At 39.0% G+C, this 19,247-nt stretch overlaps 1 protein-coding gene across 3 annotated transcripts in view; it reads right to left on the bottom strand.

Moving 5' to 3' along the window:
• The window catches only part of LOC135218712 (ATP-dependent zinc metalloprotease FtsH-like), a 184,552-nt gene that overhangs the window by 4,201 nt on the left and 161,104 nt on the right, over nt 1–19,247 (bottom strand). For all 3 annotated transcript variants that reach the window (XM_064255170.1, XM_064255176.1, XM_064255163.1), the window contains 6 exons: nt 4,765–5,280; nt 4,238–4,389; nt 3,959–4,115; nt 3,518–3,814; nt 1,283–2,410; nt 179–275 (listed from right to left, as the gene is read on the bottom strand). In XM_064255170.1, the coding sequence (XP_064111240.1) occupies nt 179–275; nt 1,283–2,410; nt 3,518–3,814; nt 3,959–4,115; nt 4,238–4,389; nt 4,765–5,280 (2,347 nt within the window). The remainder of the gene's footprint in view (nt 1–178; nt 276–1,282; nt 2,411–3,517; nt 3,815–3,958; nt 4,116–4,237; nt 4,390–4,764; nt 5,281–19,247) is intronic.

Raw genomic sequence — 19,247 nt, 5'->3', positions numbered from 1 at the left:
ATTCAGGCAATTTTTCAGTCAACTCACATTTTTACCTGAATGTTTAAGTTAAACTCCTACATAACAAACATTTTTGCTACCATCCATAGCAAAAGCTGAGTCACAGAGAGAGAGAGAGAGAGAGAGAGAGAGAGAGAGAGAGAGAGAGAGAGAGAGAGAGCGCGCCCATGTATCTTACCAGTTTCATTGCATGTTGCTGTGGAGATATCTGAAGAAGGAACTGTGTGACCATCACTATGGTCAAAGGAAGAGTCGCTATCTTCCTTCTTGTGAACCTGCAATTGAAATATAGCTTTACTAAATCACTCATTTAGCAAACACTTTTCAACTGCAAACTTAGTAACAGTCACACAAATGTGCTGATGTAATGTTTTCTACGGTCTCTCTATTACATCAATCTAACAAAAGATGACTAACAGCCAAAATTTGTAAATAACTGGTACAAGGAGAACTGAAACTTTTATCAAATTAATACAAGAAATAATGAAGCTTAATTTTTCTAAAACCCTGCAAATACAACACAATAAAAACAAACAAACTTTTACTCTTAACATGCAATGCCTACATTCTTCACAATTTACTGAGGCCACATATGCTAATGCTACAACAATAAATAATACAGTAATACAGTAGTACTTCAATTAAAAATATATAAAATTAAGAAAACAATGTTGTAGAGGAAACTATCAAGTAAAAATCAAATTATCACAAAAGACACAAAAACTTGTTCTGAAAGTGGAAAATCCCAACTGTTCACAATGTCAATTATTTAACTATTACAAGAGTACAACAAAGTACAAGAAATTACAAGTGCAGTACAGCAGCATGAACAAATTCTTATCAAGCACTGACTTTCAGTCATTTTATATCACTTATGTGTGTTATCCAAAATCCAGCCCCATAGTGACTCAAAGGAGCATTCATTATAGGCAGCAATTTTTTTTTTTTAATTTTTTTTTTTTACACAACAGTATACATATATGCTTTAATATACTATAACCAAAATGCAAAATATAATTTCTAATAGCTCTGACTCTGGGACAGAGAGGACTTGCAAGGCATAATGACTGAACGTTTGAATTACAAAAGTGATTGAAAACTTTAATTACAAATTGTACTGTACAGTATAGTTATTATGTTTATTGGAATTTTGTAAACTTATTTCAAAAGACTTTTCAAATACTATACATAGTATTCTACTTGTTATAAAAATGCTAACAACCTACAGAAAAACCTGTTGATAAAACAATCATTTTCTGCACCAAGTCCCATCCAATCTTACCTCACTGCTCGTGGAACCGACTGATGCATGGGTGCCACTGCCAGAACTACCCACCGTGCCATTGTGACTTGATCCTTCACTTGGTGTAGGTGTAGGTGTGGGTGTTGGTGTCAAATTGGGAGTTGGGGTGAGGGTTCCAAGGGGTTCAATTGGAGTGGAGGTTTTATTTTCATCAAGATCAGGATCTGCGTGCAAAAAGGAAGCTAGATCTGACGGTTCACCTAGTGGGTGGTCATGACGATCTGACCTGGCTGGGGAAGGTCTTGCCAAAAGACTCAAGAGAATAGCATTAGGAGCCGATTCTTGGCGATGACTGTCTGGGAGATTTGATGATGCTAATGTTATATTAGGTGGTAGGTCATCAAGTGAAACATTTGGGGGTCCGCAATCATTCCCTACATCAACTGAGAGCGGTTCCATTGGAGACATTCCAGAAAATGCAACGCGTCGACCCCTTGAACGAGGGGTTTCTGATATCTCATTGTCACTGTCACTATCAATGGCACAGTTGTCATCACGCATAGGTTCAGGAGGCTCACTGTAATGCAGTTCAAACTCCACAGGAGTACCAACTGACCTATCCTCCTCCTCAACATTACGAATTTCATTATTTAAGTCTTCCTTATTTTCCCCAACCATCCCCTGAGCACCATCACATTTAACTACCTCTTCCTTTTCTGTGCTGTCCTTTTCAGCCTTAACTTCTTCTTCAGATGATTCTTTAGGCTTTCCCTCTGTAGTCCTTTCACTGTCTACACTAGGAGAAACGACAGTCTCATCTCCATCAGTTTCACTGTCACTACTGATGGGAGGTGGACTGCAAGTATCTTGCACTCTGTCATCAACTATTGCACTGCTATCACTACTATCACAGCCTGAGGACGTAACTCCACTACTACTGCTCTCTGATGGTGTCCTACAAGGACCCTCAGTCTTTTCTAACCTAGCTGAGATCTTCGGTTCCATGAAATCTTCACTGCCCTTGGACATGCCTATGGCAGAATCTGGAGATGGTACACTCACACCATCTCTTGGGCTTTTCTTTATGTCCGAAGTACTGGGGGTATTCAAAACCAAAGAATCGTCCAAAACACGTGTTGGTAGCCTCAAATCCTTAGCTTTCATTTTCTGAAAGCCAAAAATAACTTTAGTTTCTCAGTGCAATAGAAAAATGAAACATTTTTCATATTATTAAAATCAACAGAATGTTTAAGAAACAAGGTTCATGTAAGCTATGACTACTATGAACAAACAGATTTTAAAATTCAAAACAGTACATATTTTAACCATGACAGTTAGTGAAGAACTATATTTTGCCATATGTCCAACCGAACATATATTTTTTTTAATATGACTGTCTGAATATGCATGCAATGCACTTTTCAATTACTCCAGCATGAAACACCACACCTACAGTGCATATTTCATTGTCTGGGGATTTTTATCCTTGCCTTATACTTTTATTTTTTTATCTAATAACATATTTTGCATATTTGCCCTTACACCCCTTTCAGTCATGCTCTTAAATCCTGTCAAATAATAATTGGCCCTCGTTGCCTCAACACTAATGAATTCAAACAAACAATCATGACAACAGTTGTAAGATGAGCCTATCTATGTTTTAAGTGATCAAAATAAAATGGGTGGGGAGACGTAATACAATGTCATTAATTCTTTGAAAACCCCCATTCCAGCTACAAATGTTGGGAACCTAGCATATAGCAAAAAAGTAACAAATTATCTTTTAAATTTTTTTCATAGACTGACAAACCTTTGAATTGCTATAAAATCTTAATTATGTGAAAGCAATAAACTAAAATAAAAAACTAAGTTACAAATAAAGTTCCTTTCACATGATTTAGGTACCTCTCCTGAAATGCGTACTCTATACTGTTCTGTTCTCTCTAAAAAGAAAAAAATAATGGCGGGTTGAACGTTACACATATCTCTAATAAACCTCAATTTAGGTAAGATCCCAACTCAACTGCTGAAGAAAAGTAGTAATGAAATTTACTCCACTCTTTCTCAATCAATAAAATCTACCCATATACTTATTCTATAAATTCCTGAAAGTAAACACCTTCAAGATGCTAAAACTAAAATGTGGGGTTCTTCCGTGATGAACTGAAACTCAGGTTCGAAAACAAAATATACTGCCAAACACAATTCTTTGGAAAACATTGCTGACTTCAGAATGCCTCTGAATTATATCATTTAAAACTTCAAGCACAGTACCATGGACTCCTTTTGTTTATGGTCTAGCACATCTTGTGGACTTCCAACTTCCTCTTCCTCATCTTCAGATTCTGAGTCCCAGTCATTTGTGAGTAATGCGATTGGTGGTTTGCTAGCTGCTGATGGTACTGTCTTCTTCTCATGGCTACTGGCGATTGGCCTTATGTCTTTCTTTGGAACAGCTCCACTGGCAGCAGCTGCAGCCATTGCAGCAGCTACTGCTGCAGCTGAAACAGTGCCACGCTTCAAGTGGCCCTCCGACTCAGGGAGTCCATCTAAATCAGACTCTGAGGCTGTCTGCAAAGTAAAACAATATATTGTGTTAAAAGGTTTATGAACAATACAGCACCAATATCTTACAATATCTACCATTAAAAATGTTATAATAAATAAAAATATAGGTATAGTATTTACAAAATAAGAAAAAAAAAGTCTACTTACTTCTGACATTTCTGAAGAAAGTGGGGTTTGTGACCCAGAGGAACCCATTTCACTTGATGACCCAACAGAGCCACCATGTGCTGTCATCGACAAAAGAAATGAAAACTGGCGATATGTTAAAGTTTTCACCACTACCATCAAGTCAGCAGGTGTGAATCTGAGAAAGAAAAACCCAAATCCATAACAATAAGAACAAGTTACACAAAAATTAAAATGTGGTGAACATATTCACTATGCCTGACATACGATACAAAACTAGAATCTACAGAAGTCCCTTACCCTTCTGTCTTTTCTGCCACAACCATAATATCTTGGTCTGTGAGATTATGGTGTACATTTTGAAAGAGAGACTTCAGAAGGTTATATCTTGTTTGTTTATCTGGAAGGCCAACAAGATAGACCCCACGAAAGCGACTTAACAGTTCGTGATCCTGCAATAAAGAGAACAGCATGGTTAATCTAGGAAAAAAAGAAGTCTTTGTCACTACCATCAAGTTAGCAGGTGTGAATCTGCTACAAGTAAATTATACCAAATGGTTTCATGAATTATCAAGAAATACAACTTAAGCAATAAACAACACAATTGGCAATAAGGACCTCCAGCTCCAAACAGATGCATCTTTTCCATCTTGATTTTACAATATTTCATTTGCCATTATGAATAAATAAAACCAGCATTATTTGAGTAAACTAGAAATAAAAACAAAACAATTTTCCTTATTCCTAAAGTAATCAAAACATATACGTAAATGTATTTTTTAAATTAATAAAAAAACAGCTACTACCAGGTAAGGTTCAAATGTTACCTTATAGAGGAGCCAAGGAGTGCTAGTGGCAGCCACAACAATTATGCCATTGTTATCAGGGTAGGTGCTGTCATCATCCTGAAAGACGTCCTCTTCATCGTCAGGTGGGGCCGAGGGTTGGGGCCTGGAATGACTGGAAGAAGCCCTGCTCGATGCTCTGCTTCCATCTACTCCATTTGTCGCTCCTCGGCCCCCGCCACCGCTGAGGATGCAGTTCGTGGGATTTCTGGAGGACTTGGGATCATCAATTTTCAACTTCCGGGAGCCCAGCTGGGCGAAGAGCTCATCTCGAATTGCCTGGATCTGCGAAGAGCAGCTCGGCTCTTCGTCGTGGTTCGAGAAGATGGCATCCACGTCATCCATGAAGACCAGAGATGGATAGTTGTCCCGGGCTTGGTCGAAAAGTTTGCGCACTGCTGATGCACCGTGGACCTGGTTTGTATGAACGCCATAGAGGGGCATTTCGCAGACATTTCCCATCTGTTTCACCAGGTATGTCTTTCCTGCTCCAGGAGGCTGGAATTAAAATAAATATATATATATTTACTGTTAAAAAATGTTCAGTAATACTTTTTTATACCTGACATTCAAGAATGATTTGCCAAGAAAGCAAAGTATATTCGACCAAAAAATTACAGTTTTTGAAAACTCAATAATTCAGTAAATAGTCAGAATTTGACAAGAGTATAAAATAAAGAACCTTTAAACAGCTAATGGGTCAAGAATAATAAATATAAAAATACATAATTATATACATATATACATACTACATATATAAATACGTTCCGTCCTTGGAATAATAATAATAATAATAATAATAATAATAATAATAATAATAATATTCCCAGGCATTTGTATCCTGCCTTATCTATGTGTTTGATGCTATTCCCAACTGATAGCTTAATCCCTTCAGTCCTTGTCACTGCCTTTTTGTATGTTGACCAAGGCACATCGAAAAAGGTTAAGAACCACTGCAGTGAGGTCCAAACAACGAAGTAGTCTAAATTTAAAGTTTGAATGCCCTTAATATATAGTTCCTACGAGCAAAAGACACAAGAGGAATAAAAATGGTCGTAACTCGATAACCGTAAATTAAAAGTGCTATTTCTACTCTTGGGAAATCGCTTTCCAAATAGCAATTACTCAAAATGATTTCTTTGTAAGAGTATACAAATGAGAGAGAGAGAGAGAGAGAGAGAGAGGCAGGCAGGCAGGCAGGCAGGCAGGCAGGCAGGCAGGCAGGCAGGCAGGCATGCATGCATGACTGCCTCCTCCTCCTCACGCATTTCGCAACCATTATAAATTACCCCCAGGGTTGGTATATACGTAACGTGTGCGCCATTGATCATGCAATTCAAATTGCCGGTGGTGCTGCTCTATCTATATATAAAAGCGAGGAAGATATTAACTTCCGTTTCACCGCATCGTTGCGTCTAACGCGCCAGCACGCAATCCCAATAAATAATTCGATACGCATCTCGTTCAAATGGACACACGAATGAGATCTTTCGATAAGATATATATATATATATCTCAGATCAATTCAAACAAAGATTATTCCGAAACCGTCTGAATTTGGATATTTGGTTACGTCAACTTGCAAAGATTTCAACGCGTCGTCGGCACTTATCTACGTACATTTCGCAAGCACTGCAAATTACGGTATCTTGACAGACTCTCTCTCTCTCTCTCTCTCTCTCTCTCTCTCTCTCTCTCTCTCTCTCTCTCTCTCTCTCTCACGAGCACAAAGATAAGTCGTCATATCATTGAGGGGGGGTTAACTAGATGACAAAATTCTTTAATTACACGACCAATACCGAACAACATAAGACAATTATTTAAAAAATAGTATATATTACACTTACGTGCAAGAATGAAAACTTTAACACAATATATATATCTTCTACACACATTTTTATGCACTTAAGACATTCCTGCTACCTTAACCCCTCATATTATTTCCAAGACACCTTTCAAATAAATATACCGAACAGGACTGTCCTCTAATCCTTATTCATCGTTTATTACACCGTAAATTTTTATTCAGAAATATGCATAACCATTACTGTTGGTGTGGTAGGTCCATTAATCCTCTGCACTAACTTTTGTGATGGAAGGAACTGAGTCACTACCTCTAAAGGTGACCTACAGATGAGTTCTGCTTACGAGGAAAAGAAGTTACAAGGGGTTACAAGGATTAGGATGTCTCAAAGACATCGCGTGCGCACTTATCTTAAGAGCATGTTTTACTGTGCATTCACTATGGTAAAGATTGAAATTTGTATTATTCATAGCCTATGAGAGAGAGAGAGAGAGAGAGAGAGAGAGAGAGAGAGAGAGAGAGGAGAGTGTGTTTCAAGGATTAGGATGTCTCGTGTGCTCACTTATCTCTGGAAGCAGGTTTTACTGTGCATTCACAGTGTCCTCCTAATGATTTTGTCGAGCTTTCTTTTCAAACTCTTCCACACTGTTGCTGTTTACAACTTCTGGTGGCAGTTTATACCACGTGTCACGTATCTTGTATGTAAAGTAGTTCCCACAATGTGATGTGTTGTATCTCTTCAGCTCTAGTTTCCATCCATTATTTCTCATCTGGCTTTCGTTTAACGTCAATAGGTTACTGTCTACTTTTGTTATGCCTTTCAGTATTTTGAATGTTTCTGAGAGAGAGAGAGAGAGAGAGAGAGAGAGAGAGAGAGAGAGAGAGAGAGAGAGAGAGAGAGAGAGAGAGAGAGAGAGAGCGCACTCGCAAACTCTAGGCAAACCTTCGCCAGAAAGCAAACAAAGGGTGTAAAATGATGTGTGTAAATTTCATTCTTCGTCTTCCAGTGAAGTCGTGTTCCCTTCCTTGAACTTTGACGCTGCCTTTCCTGGACCAGCTCTTGTTCTTCCCACTCGTGGGATGTTCCAGGTGATGTTCCAGATTGGTTGTATGATGTTCTGAGGGCGCCTTCCTTCCTACTCCCTGCTTTCTTCGGTAATGCGTTCGTGCTTCGGTCTCGGCCTCAGGTTTTTTTTAATCATCTCTATTTTTTTTTTTAATGGGTGGATGGATTCTCTTGCTATTTCAATCTTCTTTAAGGCATAATTCCGATTCCTTGAGGCTTTTATATCCGTCACTAGTTCAATTAGAGTAAAGGCACCACTACAATTATAGAGTAAAGGCACCATTACAAAAATAGAGCAAAAGTAACACTACAAATATAGTAAAAGTGCCACAACAAATATAGAGTAAAAGTACCACTACGAATAATGGGTAAAAGCACCACTACAAATATAGATTAAAAGTACCACTACAGAGTACAGGCTCCGTCACTGAAACTATTTCTTTTGCGTGTTGAAGAGCGCTACGCATCTAATTCTGGCAAGTTATATAATTCCAGAGAGAGAAAATTCCATCGACATTATTTCCCATAAGGTGACAAAAAGACTTCATTGTGGAAAAAAGCCCTTTACTCCAACTGCGCATTTTTTATGAGAAGTGCCCTGGACTTTCTTATATGACCTATAAAACATAATATGAATACTTAAAATTTACTTCTCATTGTTGAAGATTAAGCTGGCCTTACGCCAGCACGGGCTCTTGCTCATATAGCAGCCAGTAGATCATTTTTATTTTAGAATATTTGCATGTTACAGGTGAATTCGGGATATGAATATGCCATCATGAGTATGAAAATGAGATGTAATGTAAAAATTTACGAGTAATGCTTCATAACTAGAGTCCTGAGAGAGAGAGAGAGAGAGAGAGAGAGAGAGAGAGAGAGAGAGAGAGAGAGAGAGAGAATGCTATTGCACCACTATCTGATGAGATCGTTCCGCTTAATGCGACAGATTTCATGCAACATTTGGTATCTGGCGCCATCTGATCATCCACTTTCTTCCGGATTAAGCGCCAATATTCTTCATTTTTCCTCTTATTTCTTCCATTTCTTCGGCTCTGGGCTGGATGAGGGTACCGGGTGCCATGTCCCATTGGACTTGAAAACTCAAGGAGAAGAATTCAAGAAGAGGATAAAGGTCGAGCAGGAGATAAACAAGTACAACTCAAGTCATTCTTCTTCAAATATATTCATGTTTCTAACTTTCACTATCTACCACTATCTTGTTTCGGTATATGAACACTGAGGATTTCCCTGTGTCTTTGTACAGTTTTTACAACTACCATAGTAAGAGAAAATGCAGAATTATATCACACATTTGAGGGGTTCTGAAAACAAAATCCCACGATTTCAACGCCTGTGAGTCATATTGTCTGAACCCAGAACGATTTAATAGCAAAGTAACACATGTTAATCTGATTTTATTTCTTTCAGAGTGACCTGGAATCACGAGTCTTGTGAAACGACAATTACTTACAGGGTCTCAGAATATTAAAGAAATAAAATATTCTCACGTTGGTATAACATTTAAATAAGAAACTAAGAACTATCAGAAGTGATTTATATATTTAACTAAGAGCATTATCAGAAATTATTTACATTTTTTTTTGCCAAGTCAGTCAGTGGTCTCAGAATATAAAATGAATAAAACATTCTCACCTTAATCTACATTTAACTAAGAAACTAAGAACGCTATCAGAAATGATTTGTACATTTAACCAAGAAAATTATCAGAAATTATTTACATTTTTTTTTGTCAGTCAATCAGTCGAATAGGACACCCAGTCGAAGTCGAAATCTAGGTACAACATCTGGCAAGCCCAAACTTTCCCACCCTTCAAAAAAAAAAAAAAAAAGTAACTACAAATAACTGTCTCCCTCAACTCAAAACAATTCTTGAAAAGAAGAAACAGCGGCAGATGGGTCCATTTCGTCCCCCTAAAATAACGACCGAAGGCAGTGGGAGAAAGGACAAGGCTCTGTTTATATTTCTTTAGTCCTCTTTCCCGCGTGAGAGACAGACAGAGATAGAGACAGGATAGAGAAAGAGATAGAGCGGAGGGGTAGGGGGGTTGAGCTACTGGGGTTCTGCTTTTAGCTAATAAAGCTATGACAAATGGAGGGAGGAAGGGGGAAAGGGGGTGAAGCTTACTGCTACCTGCTACTATATTACCACCACCACCACCACCACAGCTCCCATGACAAATGCTCAGCTACTCGAGCATGACTCCCGAACCATAAATTTTCACAATTACTTGAGTGCTTTCCCTGAAGTGCGGAAAATACCGGATTTTTTACGTATCTTGCTTTCAAAAGGAATTAGGGTTGCATCACCATGCACCTACGAGCAAAAGAAATCCAAAACAAATAATTATAAAAATAAAAATGGAACAAGCCGTCTCGAATCGGACGAAATCACAATGTTCTCGTCTAACATAAACCATAACTTGATTTATTTTGATCAGTTTTCCTTTGCAGATATTTACTAACCAATGATATGTGACTTTTACCCCCAAAATAAATTAAGGAGATGTAGTCCAAATGAAATAATAAACTGGAACGAAAATGCTTCAAGTCATATCAGTCAGTCAGCGCTTAAGAGAGCAAACTTATAGGCTGAAACAGATATTATGGTTTTCAATAATACGGCCTTCAAACTGGAATTCCTTCATTATTATTAGTATTATTATTATTATTATTATTATTATTATTCAGAAGATGAACCCTACTCACATGAAGCATATTCCAGAAGCTTCCCTTCCATAGAATATATTGAGATTTTCTCCAGGAAGAAGTCAGAAGATTGTTTAGGATTTAGCTGGCCTGTGGCAGCACGGGCTCTTGCTCCTAGAGCATCCGGTAAAGAAGTAAGAGGACGCAAAGGGGAAATACGGAAAGAAGTAGAAATACACAAAGAAGCAGCAGTCAAATCAGCAGAGATTGCCACAAAAAAAATTTTGAGAGTAAACTCCGAAGACATCGAAGACGCCATGTCCACAGAAAGTCTTCCCTTTCAATGGGAGCAAGTTCTTGCTACACGGTGAACACTGCTTCTTTTCGGTAAGATTTTCTGGCAAGTCTTTACAAGAGGGAGCAAGGCCTCGTCGTGTACCACAACCACCACCACCATCACACACGTGGCCCTCTCTCTCCCTGTCTTCCCCCTCGTTGTTTAACCATAACACTCCCCGATAAGGTTCTCGAATCCCGTGGGAAAACAACAACCGGAGGCTGCCTACGAAACAACCCGGTGATTCAGGAAAACAAATTATCCTTTATGCTTCACGAGATCATGTGAAAAGGAAGTGTAGTAGGGGAGACGGGGATGATGCTTTCATGCATGGCAATAAAAAAAAGGAGATGTTTGTTTTCTTAAGAATATCTATTCTGGTCGTATGTTTGAAAGCACAAAACAAACGGAAATCTGTTTCCCAGGGGTTGGAGAGAGAGAGAGAGAGAGAGAGAGAGATTCTGCAGGTTCTTAGTACTGAGGAATTATACTGCATGAACAAGAAAAACAAATGAACCATCCTTAAAACATAAAACACTTGACTATGAGGACAATACTTATTTATATCCGAGGGCCTATAACAAGAGCGAGTTTGTCACACCTTAGTAACATAAACAAGAGCATGTTTGTCACACCTATATTAACAAGAGCATGTCTGTCACACCTATAGTAACATAACAAGGGCATGTTTGTCACACCTTTGGTAACAAGAGACTACCTTTATCCATTAAATTCTAAATGCAACGCTTTTGCACAAGATAATCCTTATTCTAATTTACTACGTTATACTCGTGTTCAGCCGAGTGACGTAATACGCACAAGCACGACAAGTCACACCAACTCGGAGCGGAGTTTGGCAGCGATTTAAAAAAGCGAATAATTCATTAGAATTATGACATCCGTTACGCAACTGGCCTGTCACAATCTCGGGGGTTACGCGGTGTGTGTGTGTGTGTGTGTGTACGAGCCATCGGAAACGAAAGCAAGAAGAGGGTAGGACAAAAGGAATGTAATGTAGATTTGGGCCAAAGGCAATGTAATGGGGCCTTTGAGGTCATTCCGCGCTAGAAAGAAAATTGAAAGTAGTAGGTTTGAAAGGAGCACTATGAAATAATCGTTATGAGAGGGTGAATAGCATGATGGAATTAAGATATGAACGGAGGTACAGTAAAAGGAATGGAAGGGGGGTTGCAGCTAAGGGCCGAAGGGACGCTAAGCAGGACCTTTAGTAATGCCTACTGGTCAACCCGTGAGGTGTACTGACGGCACTGGACACCTACGGGGTAGGGAGAAGGGTTGCAATCCAGAAGAGGTTCTGTAGTATTGCAATAAACAAGGGCTCCTGATTGGCTGTTGATAAGCCAGTCACACGGCTGGAAACTCCCAGTCTCTCTAGAGAGTTCACATGGGTAGGATCAATGTTCCACCTCTCCTGAGGGATACATTGAAAAGGCGTATCCCCTCAGGAGAGGTGGAACATACATATTGCCTAAGTAAACTCTCGAGAGAGACTGAGGAGAGTTTCCAGCCTCGTGACTGGCTTATCAACAGCCAATCAGGAGCCCTTCAAGCCTGGGCAAATAAAGTATACTAGTTCCGTTCCAATCAGTCCCTTCATCCAATAAAATTCCAAAGAAAGTATTTCCATTACAACACAATTAGAGTGTGACTGACAAGGACAATAAAACTCACTGGATCAAGGTTCGTGGAAACGCCAGACAATTACCATCCCCGTCATGACGTTAACGACGCGCGTGGGCGTGATTGCGACTCGAACGAAGTGTGGGCGTGAGTGTCAAAAGACGCCTCGGCAATAAATGGAATTGCACGACTTGCAAAAAGCGTTTCCATTGTTCTCGACAGGGAACCAATTATACGCGCCATGCCACCGACAGTGAATTAGGAGACAAAAACTTGAATCAACAACACAGAAGTCATCTTGGCAGGTAAAAAGATGAATGGAAAAAGAATGATATACTTCGATATGCTAATTGTCTGCTATGACCCCAGCAATGGAAGTAGGAACTAATATGGATAAATAATCAAATACTTCGAGCTTGAGCATGTTTGAGTAAAAGTGACATGATACGTCCGACCTCCAAGATCTGATTTGCAACGAAGGTGGCCTAACGAGGGTTTATGAATCATGTGACACTCCAACATTCAATGCTATGGTGATTCACAGAGGTGGTCTAACACACCTAGCTCTTTATATTCCCTGTATAATGCACCTGCATAACACAAGGAGCCCCTCTCTCACGAATGGCTCAAAATCTGGACGATCTCTATCAAATGGCGTTACTTCAAATGAGAGACCAGGGCGTTAGCAATTCGTCCGTACAAGTCGTACAAAAGGAGCTGGAACCTATGTATATAATACGTACATGAGGACTTATGCAGTGTAATACATCACCATGACATGGCTGACATGACAGCAGGGAGTGAGAGGAAGCATTTATATGCGACAGTATCATGGAATGCGCGTAAATGTGCGCGCGTGACACGAATCTGACTTAATATTCATTTACACACAATAATGCAACAAATACTGCACATAGGAACAGTTTCATTCCGCGTGCAATATCGCGACAGCAGTAACTTACAGCTCTGTAGTTAAAATCACTATTACCTTCTATAATAATGGTGATTTACTTAGAATTTCGTTAGAAGTATCTGTAAGTTTAAAAGAACCTATTTTCCATATCTTATCTGGTTCGTTCTATAAATGTAGGACGTAATTATACATTTATCTATAACCATCTATTCACAAGTGACTCCAAGCGATGGGGAAGGGTTCAGGATTCTAGTGAAGCTTTGTATCGAGAGAGAGAGAGAGAGAGAGAGAGAGAGAGAGAGAGAGAGAGAGAGAGAGAGAGTTTTTGAAACCACTGTAACCCATTCGCTGCTGTTAGCCGCCAGCCAGGAGGGGTAGTAGGCTTCCAACAAATCATTCAGGAACTTCCTCGAAACATGTGCGGTTTGTCAAACTTTTCTCGAAACATGTGCTGTCAGCCAAACACCCTCTTGACCACAACCACCTCACGAGAGACTCAACAACGAAGTCAGAAGGATGAAATACGTCTTGCGCATTCCATGAACTCTGAATTACGAGCCCATGCTGGTATGCAAACCACCTAGGTACACAGACACAATTGAATAGAAAATACTTCACTGAACGAAAGAGGAAGTAAATCAGAGCAGCTCTCTCTCTCTCTCTCTCTCTCTCTCTCTCTCTCTCTCTCTCTCTCTCTCTCTCTCTCTCTCTGTTTCGTGAGGCAAACAGTAGCACGCTCGGTATAGTAGCGAAAGAACAGCGTTCCACACCGCTGCAATTTTCGGACGGTTGGGCACGATCTGCGAAACCTATTGCATATATGCTGATCGAGGAGAGAGAGAGAGAGAGAGAGAGAGAGAGAACCTCTCTGATCAGTTTCAACAAAATCACACACTTAAGAGGGCCTATATATACGCAGAATAGGAATAAAATGGCAGAAACGCTAAATAAAAAAAATCATTTACCCTAACATTCAAGCAGCAAAAGGTATCACGTTTAGCCCGATTTATCATTACAAAATATTGGAGAGAACTGCTGAAATTCCACAAGGTCCAACGACTCGGGAGAAATCGGATGGATTCCAATCTAAAAAAGTATTCAGGATGGAATATTTTTCGTGAGTAATAAAAACACTTATCGGAATAAGAAAAGATAAGTAAAACTTCACGAACTAAAACACCTTAAAAGTAACCAGAGCATATCCTTAAAGTCATCTAACAGCCCTGAAGAATTCTAGTTTTAACCGATAGTCAATCAAATAAGAATCATGGCTACGAGAATTAAAAGAATTCTTACGTTGCAATATCAATTAGCACCTATCAATTCGAATCCACTAATACTCAACACACGCTCACAAGCAATTGCAACAGGTCAAAAGCAAGCTTTCACTCATGAAAGCATATTACGTGAAGAGAAAGCAGAGAGAAAATGAAACCAAAAGAAAACCAAGGATAGTGGCCGTCCTACCTCCCAGAAGACGAGAATTTCACTCAATTTACGAAAGAGAAAGTTTCCACAAACGACACCACAGCATAAGGAAGATACTCAACCACGAAGTACAAACCTCCTTCCAAGGATGACCGTAGACGTGAGCCACGCAAAAGCCCCAACAACGAAGCGCGGACGATCTCCCCCCCACCTTCAGGCCCACATGACTACAGAATCAAAGCCATGGCCAACTGAAGATGAGCTGAAATCTATCAATTTCCATCGAGTGTTGGAGGCAGATGCCATACGGGTGTTCTGAAGAGGATGTATGAGCTATCTGGTCGTTTAACATAACTATTGACAGTCACGAGATAACTGGCTCTAATTCGTCGAGATGATTTGATTTGGAAAAGTATTTTCTATGAGAATACTGGCTCTAATTGAGATGTATTTGAATTTGAAAAGTATTTTCTGTGAGAATACTGGCTCTAATTTGCTGAGAAGTATTTGAATGGAAAAGTATTTTCTATGAGAATACTGGCTCTAATTCGCCGAGATGATTTGAAGTGGACAAGTATTTTCTATGAAAATACTGGTTCTAATTCGTCAAGATGATTTGAATGGGAAAAGTATTTTCTATGAGAATACTGGCTCTAATTCTGAGATTATTTGTTAATGAGTTTTTTTTGGTGTGAAGGAAGTACTGGCTCTAATTCGCTGAGATGTATTTGAATTGGAAAAGTATTTTCTGTGAGAATACTGGGTCTAATTCGCTGAGATGATTTGAAGTGAAAAAGTATTTTCTATGTGAATACTGGCTCTAATTCGCTGAGATGATTTGAAGTGGACAAGTACTTTCTTTGAGAAAATTGGCTCTAATTCGCTGAGATGATTTGAAGTGGACAAGTATTTTCTATGAGAATACTGGGTTTAATTCACTAAGATGATTTGAAGTAGAAACTATTTTCTTGAGAAACGTAATCCTCCAAAATTGGTTCCTAAAGGAAAAATGTGCTTTGGTGAATCAAGAACTCTTCAAGCTTTTCAAATATTAATAATAATAATACGTTTGTTTGTATGGTGTTTTTACGTTGCGTAGAACCAGTGGTTATTCAGCAACTGGACCAACGGCTTGACGTGACTTCCGAACCGCGTCGAGGATGAACTTCTGTCACCCGAAATACACATCTCTAACCCCTCAGTGGAATGCCCGAGTATCGAACTCGTGGCCACCGAGGAGGCAGGCAAAGGCAATACCGACCACGCCACTGAGGTGGTGCATGTGGCTCATACAATCAGATATCATTGATCCCTTTAGATTGAAGGTCTTCCTGGAGAGAGAGAGAGAGAGAGAGAGAGCCATGAAACCTGAGGCACAGCGGTTGCAGGCGTGTTTACCAAGCATGTCAAAGCAAACATCTAAACGTGCCAGAGACACCCCACTCACACATTCCTTGATATAACAGCTCTTGCGTCTGTTCCATCCCACCGTGTTTGCTTATGACTGTGTGTGTATGTCTGTCTGTCTGTGTCTGTGCTTCCTCCGTGGCACTGACTCGTGGTTACTCATGTACGTCAACACTTCCTGGTCATCATCTGAAGGCGGAGGACGTTTTAATAACGATTGTGTGTGCTTAGAATGCATCTGGGGCGCTTTCCAGGTTGTGGATATCTACGAGTATGTTTGGATTAACGCATTCACAACCCTTCGGGTTACTGTCATAACTTGTATTTCTTTTTAATGTGATCATTATGGTTGTGGTTCACTATTATTAATATTATTATAATTATTTAAAGGCATCGTTACAACCCTTGGGAAGTTGTTATAAACTTGTATTTCTTTTAATGTTATTATTATGGTTGTAGTTCATTATTATTATTATTATTATTATTATTATTATTTATTATTATTATTATTTAAAGGCATCATTACAACCATTGGGACAACAGAGCTTGTTATTGTTTTATCATTATTGTTACCTACTTATCGCCCTCATCTATTTATTATTTTTTTTATTATCATTATTGTTGTTGTTATTTTTTATTATTATTATATTATTATTATTATTATTATTATATTATTTTATTATTATTATTATTACCTAAGCATATTCTCTCTAGTTAATGCGTTATATCTGATAAAAATAAAATATATTCTCAACTCCAAAACTTTCAATCAGGAACCACGTGTAAATATCACACATAAAATCTGACTTCTCATTTCCTCCAGAATTAAGATTATAAAAAATAAAGATAATCATAATAATAAAACGCAATTAATACGAGTCTCAATCACTCAGGAAGAGAATGGGACTTTTCACAAGCAAGATTTTTCCTTCCAGAAGACAGAAATTGTCGAATTCCTGTGGTCGAGGCACCAGGCGATCCGGGAAGTCGAAGATGAGGGAGAAACGAAGGACTCTCGACTGGTGTATAAAGCAGCCATCTGACGGTGCTGAATTCTTACGACTTAGTTGTCTGAAACACCCCCCCCCCCCTTTTTTTAAAGCAAGATTTTCTCTTTGTTTCTGCTTAAAACCCGCAAGATTTTCTCTTCGTTTCTTCTGGTTTTTGGCAAGTTTTTTTTTTTTCTAGTTTTCAGTAGGATTTTATCTTCGTTGTCTGCAGTTTCTTGTGTTTTGCAAGATTTTTCTCTTCGTTGTCTGCTGATTTTTTCTTAGTTGTCTACTAGTTTTTGGCACGGTTTTCTCCTTGTTTGTGCTGGTTTTTGGCAAGATTTTCTCTTCGTTGTCTGCTGGTTTCTTGGTAAGATTTTCTCCTTGTTTCTGCTGGTTTTCAGCAAGATATTCTCTTCGTTGTCAACTATTTTTCAGCAAGAATTTCTCTTCGTTGCCAGCTGGTTTCACATGATTTCAAGTCAAGTCATTTTCTTCGTTTGGGGCTCCCAGATTCAGAAGGCTCAATACAATAACATGACAAGGCAATCAGTATTGATAAAGAAATCGCTTCTGAACTGTACAGTGCAGTATCAGTTCTACACTTATCAACGATTTCCTTAATCAAATTCTGGATCATATAAAAAATAAAGCTGTCACTGCAAGGAAAAATATACAGGACCATACGGAATATAGCCCACTAAACTCATTAACTTGCCAGTAAGGGTTGTAAAAAATATGCTCAGGAATAAATGAGAAAAGTTTCACAACAAGACGTGTAACAAAGTAAAATAAAAAAGTAAAAATAAAATAAATACATGCATCCATACTTAACAGTGGATTTGTTACTCCATTATTATTTTGGAAGAGACCCTCTTTTTTAAACAAATTCTGTTGAATAAAATGGCAGAATTCAGCGAATGAATCTTATATATATATATATTATCTTCTCTATTTTTCTTACTACTCGCTTCTCGGCTCATGCTGAATGTGATGTTTGATTTAGAATATGATTTTGCTGTCAATACTGGTATGTTTATTATTATTATTATTATTATTATTATTATTTTTTTTTTTTTTTTTTTTTTTTTTTTTTTTTTTTTTTTGCTCTATCACAGTCCTCCAATTCGACTGGGTGGTATTTATAGTGTGGGGTTCCGGGTTGCATCTGCTCCTTGGAGTCCGATCACTTTTCTTACTATGTGTGCCGTTTCTAGAATCACACTCTTCTGCATGAGTCCTGGAGCTACTTCAGCCTCTAGTTTTTCCAGATTCCTTTTCAGGGATCTTGGGATCGTGCCTAGTGCTCCTATGATTATGGGTACGATTTCCACTGGCATATCCCATATCCTTCTTATTTCTATTTTCAGATCTTGATACTTATCCATTTTTTCCCTCTCTTTCTCTTCAACTCTGGTGTCCCATGGTATTGCGACATCAATGAGTGATACTTTCTTCTTGACTTTGTCAATCAACGTCACGTCTGGTCTGTTTGCACGTATCACCCTATCCGTCCTGATACCATAGTCCCAGAGGATCTTTGCCTGATCGTTTTCTATCACTCCCTCAGGTTGGTGCTCGTACTACTTATTACTGCAAGGTAGCTGATGTTTCTTGCACAGGCTCCAGTGGAGGGCTTTTGCCACTGAATCATGCCTCTTTTTGTACTGGTTCTGTGCAAGTGCCGGGCATTCGCTTGCTATGTGGTTTATGGTTTCATTTTTCGTATTGCACTTCCTACATATGGGAGAGATGTTATTTCCATCTATCGTTCTTTGAACATATCTGGTTCTTAGGGCCTGATCTTGTGCCGCTGTTATCATTCCTTCAGTTTCCTTCTTTAGCTCTCCCCTCTGTAGCCATTGCCATGTTTCATCGCTGGCTAGTTCTTTAGTCTGTCTCATGTATTGTCCGTGCATTGGTTTGTTGTGCCAGTCCTCTGTTCTGTCTGTCATTCTCCTGTCTCTGTATATTTGTGGGTCTTCGTCTACTTTTATTAGTCCTTCTTCCTGTGGCGCCGTGGAGGAGTGGGTTAGGTCCTCAATGGACTTAAGTCAAGTTAAGCAACATTGGGGCTGGTCAGACGTTGGATGGGTGACCGCTCTCCTCGGCGTTGATTCCTTGGGAAAGGATCTTTACCATAATTTCCTCAGTCTACTCAGCTGTAAATGAGTACCCATCCCTGATGGGGTAGGGTCCAGCTATGGGTTAAA

Source organism: Macrobrachium nipponense, chromosome 19 (genome assembly GCF_015104395.2).
Source record: "Macrobrachium nipponense isolate FS-2020 chromosome 19, ASM1510439v2, whole genome shotgun sequence".
Taxonomy (NCBI): domain Eukaryota; kingdom Metazoa; phylum Arthropoda; class Malacostraca; order Decapoda; family Palaemonidae; genus Macrobrachium; species Macrobrachium nipponense.
Note: the sequence above shows the minus strand (reverse complement) of the source record. Positions and strands in the feature narration are given on the sequence as shown.